Here is a 12,334-nt window from a genome sequence, read left to right on the forward strand (position 1 = left end):
CTGAAAATGGTGAAACGTGTCGATCAGTGTTTTCCAAAACCCAAAAGTCTTGTTTTGTTCTGACAAACCCAAAAATATTCAGTTTACTGTCATAGAAGACAAAAGAAACAAGACAATTAATTAAATAGTCAACAACTAATAAATTAATTAACAAATCATTTGTCATCATCTACAGTGTTTACTATATAAGACATTTCTTGTGTTTTAATAGTGAAACCTTATTTATTGAACCACTGGTTTGAAACTAGCCAGCAGTTACTAAGAACTTAGGAAGGACTTTACACAGAACAGCTGGTGCAACCCAATCCTGAACTTGATGTATAAAGTCTGTGGAATGCCCCTTGAAGTTTTCATCATGTTGGTGTTTGTGTAAAAACTGACAAACGCACAGATTAACTTGCTGACATTTTAATAATCAATTATGTTACTACAATCTGCATTGAGAGAAAATCCGGCCTTGTTGGGCTCACATGCTCTCCCATTAATTCAACTAACCGCCATTTCTACTTCAACAACCTGCTTATTCGTTACAAAACAGCCTCCTTCTCCGTATGAATTGATCAGTGGACAGAGGTATGCTGCGGTACCGTCGGCTTTGATTTACAAGTTCAAATTCACAGCATTTCAAACTGAACGTACAGGGAGTTGTTAGCCACTGAGGCTACATGAATGATTGTTGTGCAACTGAACAAAATTATGATTCAAGGAGTTACAAGACATAATAGTTGGTATGAGTGAGGGTTTTTTTTTTAAAATGACACTTGAGCATTGATGAAATGATTACCTAGATGATAAAAAGCAGGTTAATGCTAATACAGTATATACATAATGAGATAAATTAACAAGAGATGAAAAATTGCAACTCTGAACCGTTTTAGCATGATCAAGTTCTGCCACAAAAAAAGAGTTCACAGACAGATCCAGTTTCAAAAAAGGATCAACATGAAACTGAATGACATCCTTGAGGTAAGGCTTTCCAATTTCTAGCCCTTTAAGTTACACAAATACAAAAATCAGGACGGAAAGACAGAGGTTTTAAACACAATCAAAACGTAACAAATACTGTAAGCTCCAAAGTCTCAGAAAAATGACAACTTGGCCCACATGAGTGCAAAGATGAACACGAATAAAATCCACAAGTGAAGAGTTGTTTGCCAAAGTCAATAACAAGTAAGGGAGAGAAAGAAGTCGTCATCTTGAATTAAACATTCAATATCTAAAGAATAACCTGCCTGTAAAAGTAGTAAAAGATGTAGTTTTTTCAAGTACATTAATTGACCAAATATGCTATAAAAAATGACTATTAATTTTAGTTTTACATGAGCAGGTATCTCTTTTCCCCCCTAAATGGCACATATACAGTACAAACTCTTCAAATGAGGCTCAAGCTTTACACAATAGGATGTTTTCAAGCCCCATAATTGACCAACACCCTGTTTTCCTTTAGACCGAAGAAAGCATTTGACTTCATTGCACCATCATCTTCAATGTAACAGTCAAGTATCAACCAACAACAAATGTTTAAATTAAAATAGACAAAAACAAGAAAGCAGACTGTGTTTCGTAGACATTCAAAAATGTTATTCTGGATGATTAAAAAAAATGGCAAAAATCCTGTTATGAGTGTCGATTTAATAACTAAATAAGAGTAACTGTAAAGATTTGTTCAAGCAAATATTGTACTAGCATTTAAAAGCTAAAGAGAAAAAAAAAAAACTGGGTTGTAAAGTTTACTACACATTCCTTTCGTCTACATTTCTCGTTCTATGAGGCTACTTCACTGCAAACTTTCACTGCACTAAAGGCTACATGCTTTCCGACACAGTTTCTTGAGAACGGTTCCTTTGTTAAACCAAACTAGCCTGTTATATACAGTCACAGTTGTTGTTGCATTATGTGCTTTTAAAATGCTTGTTTTGAGGCAGTTCAGCACTTTGACGCCAAGTGTTTTACAAATGTACAGGTCCCTAAACTCCACAGAGACAAGCCATCACTCTCATTATTATTTATGCTGCTTCTCTGCAAAAATACCCCTCATTTTGAGGTCTCGTATCCTTTCCTACTTTCAATGTCTTTGACAATGAAAATAATGTGCTTTCTGCTAGTTAAGCAGTACCGATGTGGATAAATGTTACGTGGAGCCCAAGCTGCCTGCAGGTCAGGCTACTGCCATAAGAATACTGAATTTAACATGTAAAACAGGGTAAATGTGTACCAAAAAGAAAGAAAACGCAGTAGGAAATCTGATTGAAAAGATAACCGGTGAGGTGGTCTCTTCATCACAACTCCATCTCTAATTTGAACCAGTAACAGTAAGAAAATGTTCCCTCTGCAAATGAAATTGCGGCTACATACCAACAGAGGGAACTATAACAAGGTTTATATCAATTCAAGATCAGACTAACCAAAGAAAACGCAAAAAATACTTCACAAGACTAAACAAACAGGGGTATAAAACTGTTACTCCTGTCTGCGATATCAATAACGTGTAATATGTCGACCGTTTATGATTTCCTGTTATGAATTTCCGACACTAAAATCTGTGCTGGAGAAACTAAATGGTGGAGCGGACACACAGCTGGTCTGTTAGCAGTCAGTGGAGATTTTGGCTGAGAGGTCCTGGATGCGGCGGGCGCTGCAGCTCTTACATAAGATGTGGCCGTCCAGCGGGTAACAACCACGACCCTCCCCTTCAGATGACAGCAGGAGACCGCATTCCTGAAGTTAAAAAAAAACAAAACAGAGACTTTAGTCAGTTCAACTCAACACTCTCACATAGACTCACACTGTAAATATTTTGGGGCACTCAGTGTGAGTTTAATACAAGCCTGAACAGTTTTTATTGTAGAAAATATGGTGAATTAATCCTACAATGTTCAGTCAACTTTTAGATTTTAGCTTAAAAGGGCTGATACTGTGGAAAACAAGAAAAATGAGCTTTGGGATGGATTAGGGTGATGGTGGATCTTATGAATTTTCTAATTGTCTAAATAAGACCTATAAAAAGTCCTTTACGTGATGCCACTGGTTAACTGCAAGTATAATTTTGAGAAAACTAACTGTGCAGCTGTGTTTTACATTTACTGCTTTTTCAGTCTTTTACTTTTCAGCCAATCTGAACTGTATGCACATGCAAATAAAACTCGGAGCCATCATTTTTTGGTGACAACTCTCAAAAGAAATCAACTGGTCCTGATGTATTTTGTGTTGCCCCTTCCTGTTTAGTCCAGTTACTAAAAAGTTGACTCACCTCACAGACATAACAGTTGACGTGGAAGCTGCGATCCAGAGCGACTATCCTGACAGTCTCCTCCTGACCTAGTTCAGGCATGATGGGCTCACCGCACACCGAACAGCGAGGGGCATACTTCCTGCGAAGGACAACAAGCATCAGAATTAGTTAGTTCAGAGAGAAAAGCAGGTAAAACGTCTCATCCCTGTGTTCGGCAGGTGTGTGGAAAGTGTGTGTGTGTACCTATGAAAGTCGTCTATGCAGTGGATCTGAGAAGTGGCGTCCACGGTGAAGGGCACCCCGTCCAAGCAGCAGTTACAAACTACACATGTGAAACAGCGAGGATGGTAGGCCTTTCCCATAGCCCGCAGGATACGGTCCAAGATGGGCTTGGTGCACTTTGAACAGCGCTCTAGAGTACTCTGACGAGAAAAAGAGACACAGGAGTAGAGATCAAAATAGGCATGACAGGAAATTATAATTTTAGTTTGTGGCTGCTTCTTTTTTTTCACTTACAATGTAACAACTCTCGCAGTAACTCTTCTTGTCCAGAGCGTAGAAGGGTTGTCCTCGGAGACGGGCGTGGCAGGTGATACATGTAAAACACTCCACGTGAAATACCTGTTCCATGGCGATACAGCCACTGCCGTCGCCGACCACGTTGTCACCACAACGGGCACAGCGACCTGAAAGGGGAAGAGTTTGTTTTATTTTGTTAAATTCAAGAATGTAAGTTTTGCAGTGTCATTAGTCATTAAGGTGGTGGGACTGTACCGAAATAGTCCTCTGAAGGGGGGTGGTTCATATCATATACCAACTTCTTGGTGAGTCGATCCAACTCCTCCTCGGGCCTGGTTGTTGCTACCCCCTGCTGGACAAAAAAAAGACACATAAATCACAAATATGTAACTGTAAAACCCAAAGATAACATTAACAAAACTGCAGAAACGGTCACTTTCACAACTAAGTCTTTTGACTGCAAGATTACTTCAATATTTATGATACTTGGCTATCAAACCTATATTTTGGCCGACTGTAGAGAGTATTGAAAACTGCCAAAAGTTAGCATCCAACAACTGGTCAGATTAATAATCTGGTTTATTTACTGTTTGATCAGATATGATTTAAATCAAACTCTTACCAAATTAAGACTATTTTATCTATGTTCAATGTGGGAGATTAAAACAACTTCACACAATGTTTTAATTTCATTTAAAGCTCACATCTCATTCTCAAACACAGATGCAGTTTGTCCCCCTACCTTGCTGGACTGATAAGCAGGACTCAGTGCGGCCCCTGACCCTGTTTGATTATTTTCCATCCCTCTCTTAGACATGGGAACCTGGTTAACTCTTCCTCCAGACCCTGAGCTGCTCCCCTTGTACCCCTCATCAGAGTGCATCTCCTGAGTTTGTGAGCTGGGGTGTTGGGAGTACCAGCCCTGCGGACTTGTCTGAGGCGGGGGGCGTGACACGTGCTGGCGAGGAGGGGGTGGGGTGTAGGCCTGCTCGGCCTGCCTCCCTGTCTGAGAGTAGGTGACGGGCTGCGCCGTCTTGACCTGGACGCTGAACCTCGGCCCGGTGGGAGTTGAAGCCGTGGTGTAGGAGGCCGGGACAGGCTGAGGGTAGGGTTTAGGAGCTGAAGAAGACGAGTAGTAGTCCTGCTGGTGTGAAGTGGAGTACTGAGGCGTCTGATGCTCGCTGGGGTAGGGGGGCGCCGGGTGGTATTGGCTCTGGGGGTGAGGGGGGTAGCCCATGGATGGCCGACCCTGAGGAGGGCCTGCGCTCTGGTGTGCAGGCTTGTAGTGATCCCCTGAGAGGTATTTGTTGTAAGGCACATTGTCGTACAGCTGTGGAGTCAGAAAATTAATACATTTAAATACTGACGGTAAAATTTGCACAATGATTATGAAATTAAAATTTATTATTACACTAATATTCCTTGAGTCAAAATCAATCAGTAAGTGTACTATCATACTTGTGTGCTGGAGTCATGTGGGTGACTGTCCAGATCAGCGAGCATACTGGTGAGGGAGTCAATATCAGCATCGATTTTGGAGTGATGGCTCACTGGTTTTTCAGGACCACGGTGCTAAAAGAGAACAGAATCAGAAACATGTTAGCACATAAGAACTCTACATTTAATAAAACACTTTAAAATGTTTAAACTGTTTGATGTTGTGATCACTTTTTCAGTGTTTCACTATAACTTTTAGAATATGGCAGATTGGAAATGACCACAGCTTAGAGGTGTACCTACCATCAGCTCGTAGCTGTCTATGTGAGGGCTCCAGTTGCGGTCGTCTTTGGGACCATGTGGAGGGGAGTAATAGTGATCACTAGACGAATGATGAATAGGCCCACCTTTTGATTGAAGAACAGACATTGAATGATCTTTTTTTTTTTTTAAAGATATGTTTTTGGGCTTGTTTTGCCTTTAATGGAGAGCTGATAGTGGAGATGCAGACAGGAAACAAGAGGAGAGAGAGAGAGAGAGAGAGATGTACGACATGCAACAACGGTCCCAAGCCAGAGTTGAACCAGGGACGTTGCGGTTATGTGACGTGCGCTGTAACCTTTCGGCTACCGGGGCGCTCCTTCAATCGTCATCTTTGACGCAGACTTCGAAAAAGCCCGAATTTTAGAAGAAGCCCTACAAAATGACAAACTGATGACTTCATCATTTACTAAACTTATTTGAAGGCCAGGCTGTTGACACTGTACTGTATGACTCTGCATACTGCTTCCTTTTGTTGTATTTATAAAAAGATCGGTTACTCATAATGAAGGCATACGGATGTTATTGCACATACCAAGATTTTACGGTGCTTGTTATCTGTTCCAGCAGTGGCAGGAAATGAGTAAATGTATTTGCATTTTGGATTAAGTTGAGTAAATGCTTCCAAAAGTTGCACATTACGTACTCTGGTGAAGGCAGATATTTGTGTGTTTTATAAGATGTGTGTGAATCGTGTCTTTATTAAAATGTGCCTACAATCTGAAATAAACTGAGGAATAATACCACCAGCATGTCCTACAATAGATTTGACAGTATGTGACAAGTAGCGTGGTCTCACCTGTGGGTCCAGTAGCCATGTACCTGTTGGCTATCATCCCTCCTCCTCCTCCTCCTCCACCTCCTCCTCCGTTCTGGTCATAGGGGCCATATTTTGGCCGAAAGTCAGACGTGCCCTTCTTGTTGGGGGCTCGGTAGATTGCTGACCCTGCAGAGTGGGACATCTGGGGGACGGCACGCTCTGGGCTTTCCAGAGTCCTCGGTGGCAGCCAGGTGGGACCGGACATGGCAGGCTTCTGAGGTCAAGGACGATATTACTGTTACAACTGATCTGTCAAGTTATTTCCAGACTTTCGGCAGCATTAATTTATAGTTTTTCTCAAATACAGTTGCATCCTAACTGCAAATCAGTGTTACGCAATACTGACTTTGCTTTGCCTGATAACAGTTAAATGAATATGCAGGATTATGCTTACAGCTTTTAGTATGAATTTGCATGGGCACAGCTGTGGCTCTTGTGTGTATTTTTGTCATAGGTAACCAATGGAAACTAAGGGATGCTTCAGGCTTTGTTTCCTATGGCAACAGGGACACACAGATTGAACAATAGGCTTCTAGTTGAGGAGCAGGAAGAGAACAGCCGTTCTGAAAGGCTCGGGGATTTCCAGCAGGCTCGCACATTGCCCTGAAACGTGTGTGTGTGTGTGCGTGTGTGTGTTTGTGTGCTTCGAGACACAAACACGAGATGTCTAGTGCACGCACACACGCACACAATCAAACTCGTACACAGATACACAAACAGGTGCAAATCCGTGGTTGCCCCTCGCCTGTTATCCACCACAATGGTTATTGTTTTTGGGTGTTTACACGCTAGAATCAGTGATTTCCAAATGAAGCCGAGACAAAAACAAGACAGGAAACGTTATGTAATGATATGTGTCTGTGTACATGTGAACACCTGGCTCATAACAATATATTATGTATCTGTGGGATAAATAAATAACAACACTGGAGAACACAGCTGAGCTGACAAAGTGCTGACTTGCACCTGACATCCTCCGTTAAGATACAGATCTTCTTTAAAGGAAAAACACATCTAATACATTTCAGCGTCAGTTTATAGAAAGGAAAATGAGAACCTGGAGGAAAGCAAATAAAGGTTGTTGTTGGTTTTCCAAAAGAGTCTTTTAGTACTGAATAGTTTGCAACAAAATTTTTGATCATTTTAAACATTTGCATGTATTCTTCTTTATATGTATTTACAAATTGAATACCATTAGGGGTCAAACTAAGTAATTTTGAGAAATGTTATCACTTTTCGTGATTTGGTAACCTCTGATAGGCATGTGTCATTACATGTATCCTTTATAGAGGAAATGATAACCAAAAAAATGAAAGTTTAATGATTATTTCTCATCAAAACTCTATGCACAAAGGCTCTGTTTTAACGGTTTTGGAAAGCCATTGTGTGATTGACATGGTGTCCAAATGGATTACAAGTACAGGGCCAACTGAGCCAAATCACTATTGTCAGAGTGAAGAAATTAATAATCCACTCAGATTGATTGTATGTGGGTCGTGTAGCCATCATAAATCCTTGTTGGTAAGAGGATTATAATGATGGATGCAAGGATGATGTAGAAAAACAATGCTTGGACACTGGATTTAAGCCTTTTTGGTTTGTATTTGACATGTATTCTTTTAGTAGTGACTTGTATTTCTTATCCATGGAGTTATTGTAGTTAAACTTAAACCTTGCACTTTCAGCATGGACTTCACTGACATTACACAGTGACCACCACCTCCGATATAGACCTGAATTAAGCCCCTGTCTGAATCCGGATGAGCACACACTCAAATCCGAGGATGGCTGGGCCAGGAAATTAATCCTTCATCACTCCGCGTTTTAATGCCAATTGTGAGGTTTTTATGTGATTTAAAAGAGACAAAGCTCGCGTATTTGTCCATTTATTAGCTGAAGCTCTTGCTGAATGCAAAGGAGGATCATCAACTGATGAAATGTCAAAGTTGATGACAGAGACGAGAGTCAAGCACGCAGGAATGAAGAAAGAAAACATCCGGTGTCTTTTTCCACTTCAAAGTAAAACACTAAACATCGCAGCAACACAGAAAACTAATGATCGACAAATCCAGCACGGCTGAAGAAACTGGTAGCAAATGCAGACTTAATGGTTGTTTCCTCTATTTACAGCTTCTTTCAGTTTTACACACACTTTCTGTTCGTTCTGTACAGTCCATTATTATCAAGCCTTTACTTTGAAGGCTAAAGGCTGCGGCTAACAACATGTTTAAATGTAGCTGCATGTAATTAGCGATGTGTGGTTGTTGAATTGCGCAAAATACCAAGAAGACAACACGGCTTACGTCAATATGGGTTGAGAAATATGATAAATATATCACTATCAAGAATCGCAAATCAAGACTAGCATGCTATTAGCAACATATTAGCATTTCCTACCTTTTACAGTGACTCCCTCCTCTCCTTCGGTCTCATCTACAAATCAATAACAACATAAAAATTGAGACACGACACAGATACAGCACATTAAACACACATTAAAAACACATTTCCTTGACGCTAACAGTAACCTTGTTACGCACATCAACGTTAACTTGTCTCATTAGGATGAATAGAGACACTAACTGCCCGGTTGTTTGTACAAATCTGTCCTCTGTGCGTCATTTCTGTGTAAAACACGCCACTTAACTGGTAAAACAACCCGTAATGAAAGTTAATTCGCCATAATTAACTTTAATAACAGCCTTATTTACTTGTTTTCTAGGCTGTTTTGAACTCGAGCAAAGCTCGTGCCTTGCCTCCAGGCTAACTTCAACACAACCGAAGAGGAAAACCATGAAGTAACCGACGCCTAACACCAGAAATGACCCACACAGACATAACCCACGCCTCCATTTAAATGTTCAAAGTTAAGTTAAAGTTATATATGTATATATATAACTTTCTTTTTGGTTTAGCGTCGTTAACCTACTTTGTTGCGGATCCTGAGGCCTTCAGCAGCAGCAGCAGCTCCTCACTGCATTCCCAATGTGTGACGTAGCTACTGTGTGTGTGTGTGTGTGTGTGTGTGTGTGGGTGGGTGGTCTGTCATAGGCTACTTTCTGGGGACAAATTTCAGACTTGAGCTGTGTCCCAAATTGGGAAAAAGAATATTTTTAGGTCAGTGGTTTAGGTTATGGTTAGGGTTACAGTTAGGCAAGTAGTGGTTATGGTTATGTTTAAAAGAAAACCCTTTGTGTCTGAATATTGTACGGCATCTATGCAAGTCAAACAGATTATAAACTCCTGTCCTCCCCAATTTTTGAGTTACCAGCCGCCACTGCCACTGTTCAATTCATAAATCCAAAATGCCTCATTTCTCAAGATCTGGTTAATCAAATTACCATCTCTTGGATCCGGTTGCACTCTTTCAATGCTGAGAAATTTAAGGGAAGTAGCCGACCCATGGCAATGGCATAATCCATATTTCCATTTCTAATGGCAGCCTTATGCTCAACAGTTTGAGATGCAGCTTTGTTTGGCCTACATTCATTAAGCCACATGAGCATTTCAAGATGTAAATGACGTGTGTAGAGAAACAGTTGATGAATTCTTTCATATCATGTTTCTTTCCTGTATGAGGGTGATTGAATGTCTTGGTATCAAGTGTGTTTAAACAGTGTGCACATTTTCCACATCTATAATTTCCAAACACTTGTTGAGAAAGCCAATTAGTTTGTGTAGGTTCCTTTTACATAGAATTGACATCAGTATCTCTGACATTTCTGCATTTCTGCCTAACCAAGCAAAAATGAGGTCTGGAGGATGATAAATGGTTCAAATTTGTGTCACATTCTAGGATTTTCCAGTGTTTCTTTATAATCTGTTTGACTTGCATAGATGCCGTACAGTATTCAGACACAAAGGTCTTTTAGATCTTTTGATTACTGTTAATGAAAATAGAAAAATGGAGACATCTATTTATCAAACTGACAGAAACACCATTTTACACTACATGTTTCCACCTCAACTGTTGAAAAAGTTTTTTTTCCCTATCCACACTGTTAGCTTTTTCAATAGCTTGATCAATGAGTGTCTGGTCATATCACCTTTGTCTAAAACACTGAGACATTTCTTTATCCTTAGTTTGATAATCCTCTTCTTTTCTACATATTCTTCTCAATCTCACAAACTGACCATATAGGATGTTGCTGATCATACGGTCGGGGTGGAAACTTGTAGTGTAAAATGGTGTTTCTGTCAGTTTCTTTTTGATAAATAGATGTCTCCAATTTTCTATTTTCATTAACAGTAATCAAAAGATCCAAAAGACCTTTGTGTCTGAATACTGTACGGCATCTATGCAAGTCAAACAGATAAACAAACACTGGAAAATCCTAGAATGTGACCAAAGTTTGAATCATTTATCATCCTCCAGACCTTGTTTTTGCTTGGCTAGGCAGAAATGCAGAAATGTCAGAGATACTGATGTCAGTTCTATGTATAAGGACTTTCACATACTAATCAGCTTTCTCAACAAGTGTTTGGAAATTATAGATGTGGAAAATGTGCACACTGTTCAAACACACTTGATACCAAGACATTCAATCACCCTCATACAGGAAAGAAATATGATATGAAAGAATTCATCAATTGTTTCTCTACACACGTCATTTACATCTTGAAATGCTCATGTGGCTTAATGAATGTAGGCCAAAAATCTCAAACTGTTGAGCATAAGGCTGCCATTAGAAATGGAAATATGGATTATGCCACTGCTAGACACTACAAGGAGAAAAACCATGGGTCGGCTACTTCCCTAAAATTTCTCAGCATTGAAAGAGTGCAACCCAATTCAAGAGATGGTAATTTGATGAACCAGCTCTGAAGAAAGGAGACATTTTGGATTTATGAATTGAATACTATTAAACCTTATAGACTTTATGAAATACAGGATTTGAGTTCTTATCTGTAATATGTAAATATTAACTTTCTCTCTTCACGGGCTATTTGGACTCTTAGGGAGAGATGAACCACTAGGTCTTCCCATTTAATGGTGTAGAGAGACAGCTGTAGAACTGATAGTCTAGTCTTTCTAATGAAGTTTAAATGATGTAAAATGGTGCAATTCTTCTAACTCTGTGTAATATTAATCATGTCATGCCCTTTGTAAAATGCTCACTTTGAAAAAATGAAGACTGTGATAATTAGTCATATGACTCAGATGTATTTATCACACTGTGAGTATTCATGCAATTGTGCTGAACAAACCTGAGGAAGCTACAGGCGAAACACATTGTTCACTCCTAATAAAGTCACAGTAAAGTCATCTCAGTGTGCAGTGGTTAATTTTGATTTTCCCCTAATATGTTCCTGCGAGTTTGTGTACTGGAGGTTTCAAATTTCCACATCACATTTGTGTAAGTTTCATGTTGGACCACAAACGGCTACAAACCAGTTGTGATGTCATAAAATCATGCTTTTAAGTACAGTACACGCCTTAAACTGAGATTTAAGGCAAGCGCAGAGAAACTTTCCACTTTCAGCAGATGAATGTGAAAACATCTTTCAGCTCTGCATGTGCAACGTTCTGCACAGTGAAGCTCAAACATTCAGCTGGAGGAACAATAAGCAAAACACATATTTAGGTGGAAGGGGACTTTAACAATTGTTTGTACTATTTATATTTGCACATAAAAAATTTGACAAGGAAGATTGCAATACCGTTAAAATGAATAACGATAAGATTAAATAAAACTTTATTCACCCCAAGAAACATATGTGTCCAAGATACACAGTGAAATAACTAAATACATTGTATATATTTACTCTGCTTTCATACAATATATAGTAAAATAACATATACACATAATATAAAATACAAAAAATACACACTACAGATGCGCACATTGTACAAATCAGTGTGCAGTGCAGTAATGAGGATGCGGGGTTCTGGTTAATATTCCAAATTACATGCAATATTATTGCAACTGTGCATCTGTTTAACTATGTTAAACCCAGTATTTACATGTATTTCCCAAAAACCAGAGTTAACTGTGGAAATTGGC

At 39.5% G+C, this 12,334-nt stretch overlaps 1 protein-coding gene across 1 annotated transcript; it reads right to left on the bottom strand.

Moving 5' to 3' along the window:
- Positions 1-392: 392 nt before the first annotated feature.
- Positions 393-9,343, bottom strand: trip6 (thyroid hormone receptor interactor 6). The gene is made up of 11 exons (XM_042401361.1): positions 9,259-9,343; positions 8,727-8,762; positions 6,309-6,543; positions 5,492-5,595; positions 5,210-5,323; positions 4,494-5,081; positions 4,007-4,103; positions 3,749-3,918; positions 3,476-3,654; positions 3,251-3,371; positions 393-2,718 (listed from the first exon to the last, which is right to left on the bottom strand). The coding sequence occupies exons 3-11, from the start codon at positions 6,532-6,534 to the stop codon at positions 2,587-2,589; spliced, it is 1,731 nt and encodes a 576-aa protein (XP_042257295.1). The 5' UTR covers positions 6,535-6,543; positions 8,727-8,762; positions 9,259-9,343; the 3' UTR covers positions 393-2,586.
- Between the last annotated feature and the right edge of the window lie 2,991 nt (positions 9,344-12,334).

The sequence above is a fragment of the Thunnus maccoyii genome, chromosome 22, assembly GCF_910596095.1.
Source record: "Thunnus maccoyii chromosome 22, fThuMac1.1, whole genome shotgun sequence".
Lineage (NCBI taxonomy): Eukaryota > Metazoa > Chordata > Actinopteri > Scombriformes > Scombridae > Thunnus > Thunnus maccoyii.

Bases quoted from the DNA above. Each gene is read 5' to 3' on its own strand.
- trip6 (XM_042401361.1), bottom strand. From the start codon at position 6,534: ATGTCCGGTCCCACCTGGCTGCCACCGAGGACTCTGGAAAGCCCAGAG. The intron at 4,104-4,493 runs GTAGGGGGACAA...TTTTTTGTCCAG, and splicing joins CTGCTTATCAGTCCAGCAAG to CAGGGGGTAGCAACAACCAG. The intron at 3,655-3,748 runs GTAAGTGAAAAA...TTTTCTCGTCAG, and splicing joins ACTGCGAGAGTTGTTACATT to AGTACTCTAGAGCGCTGTTC.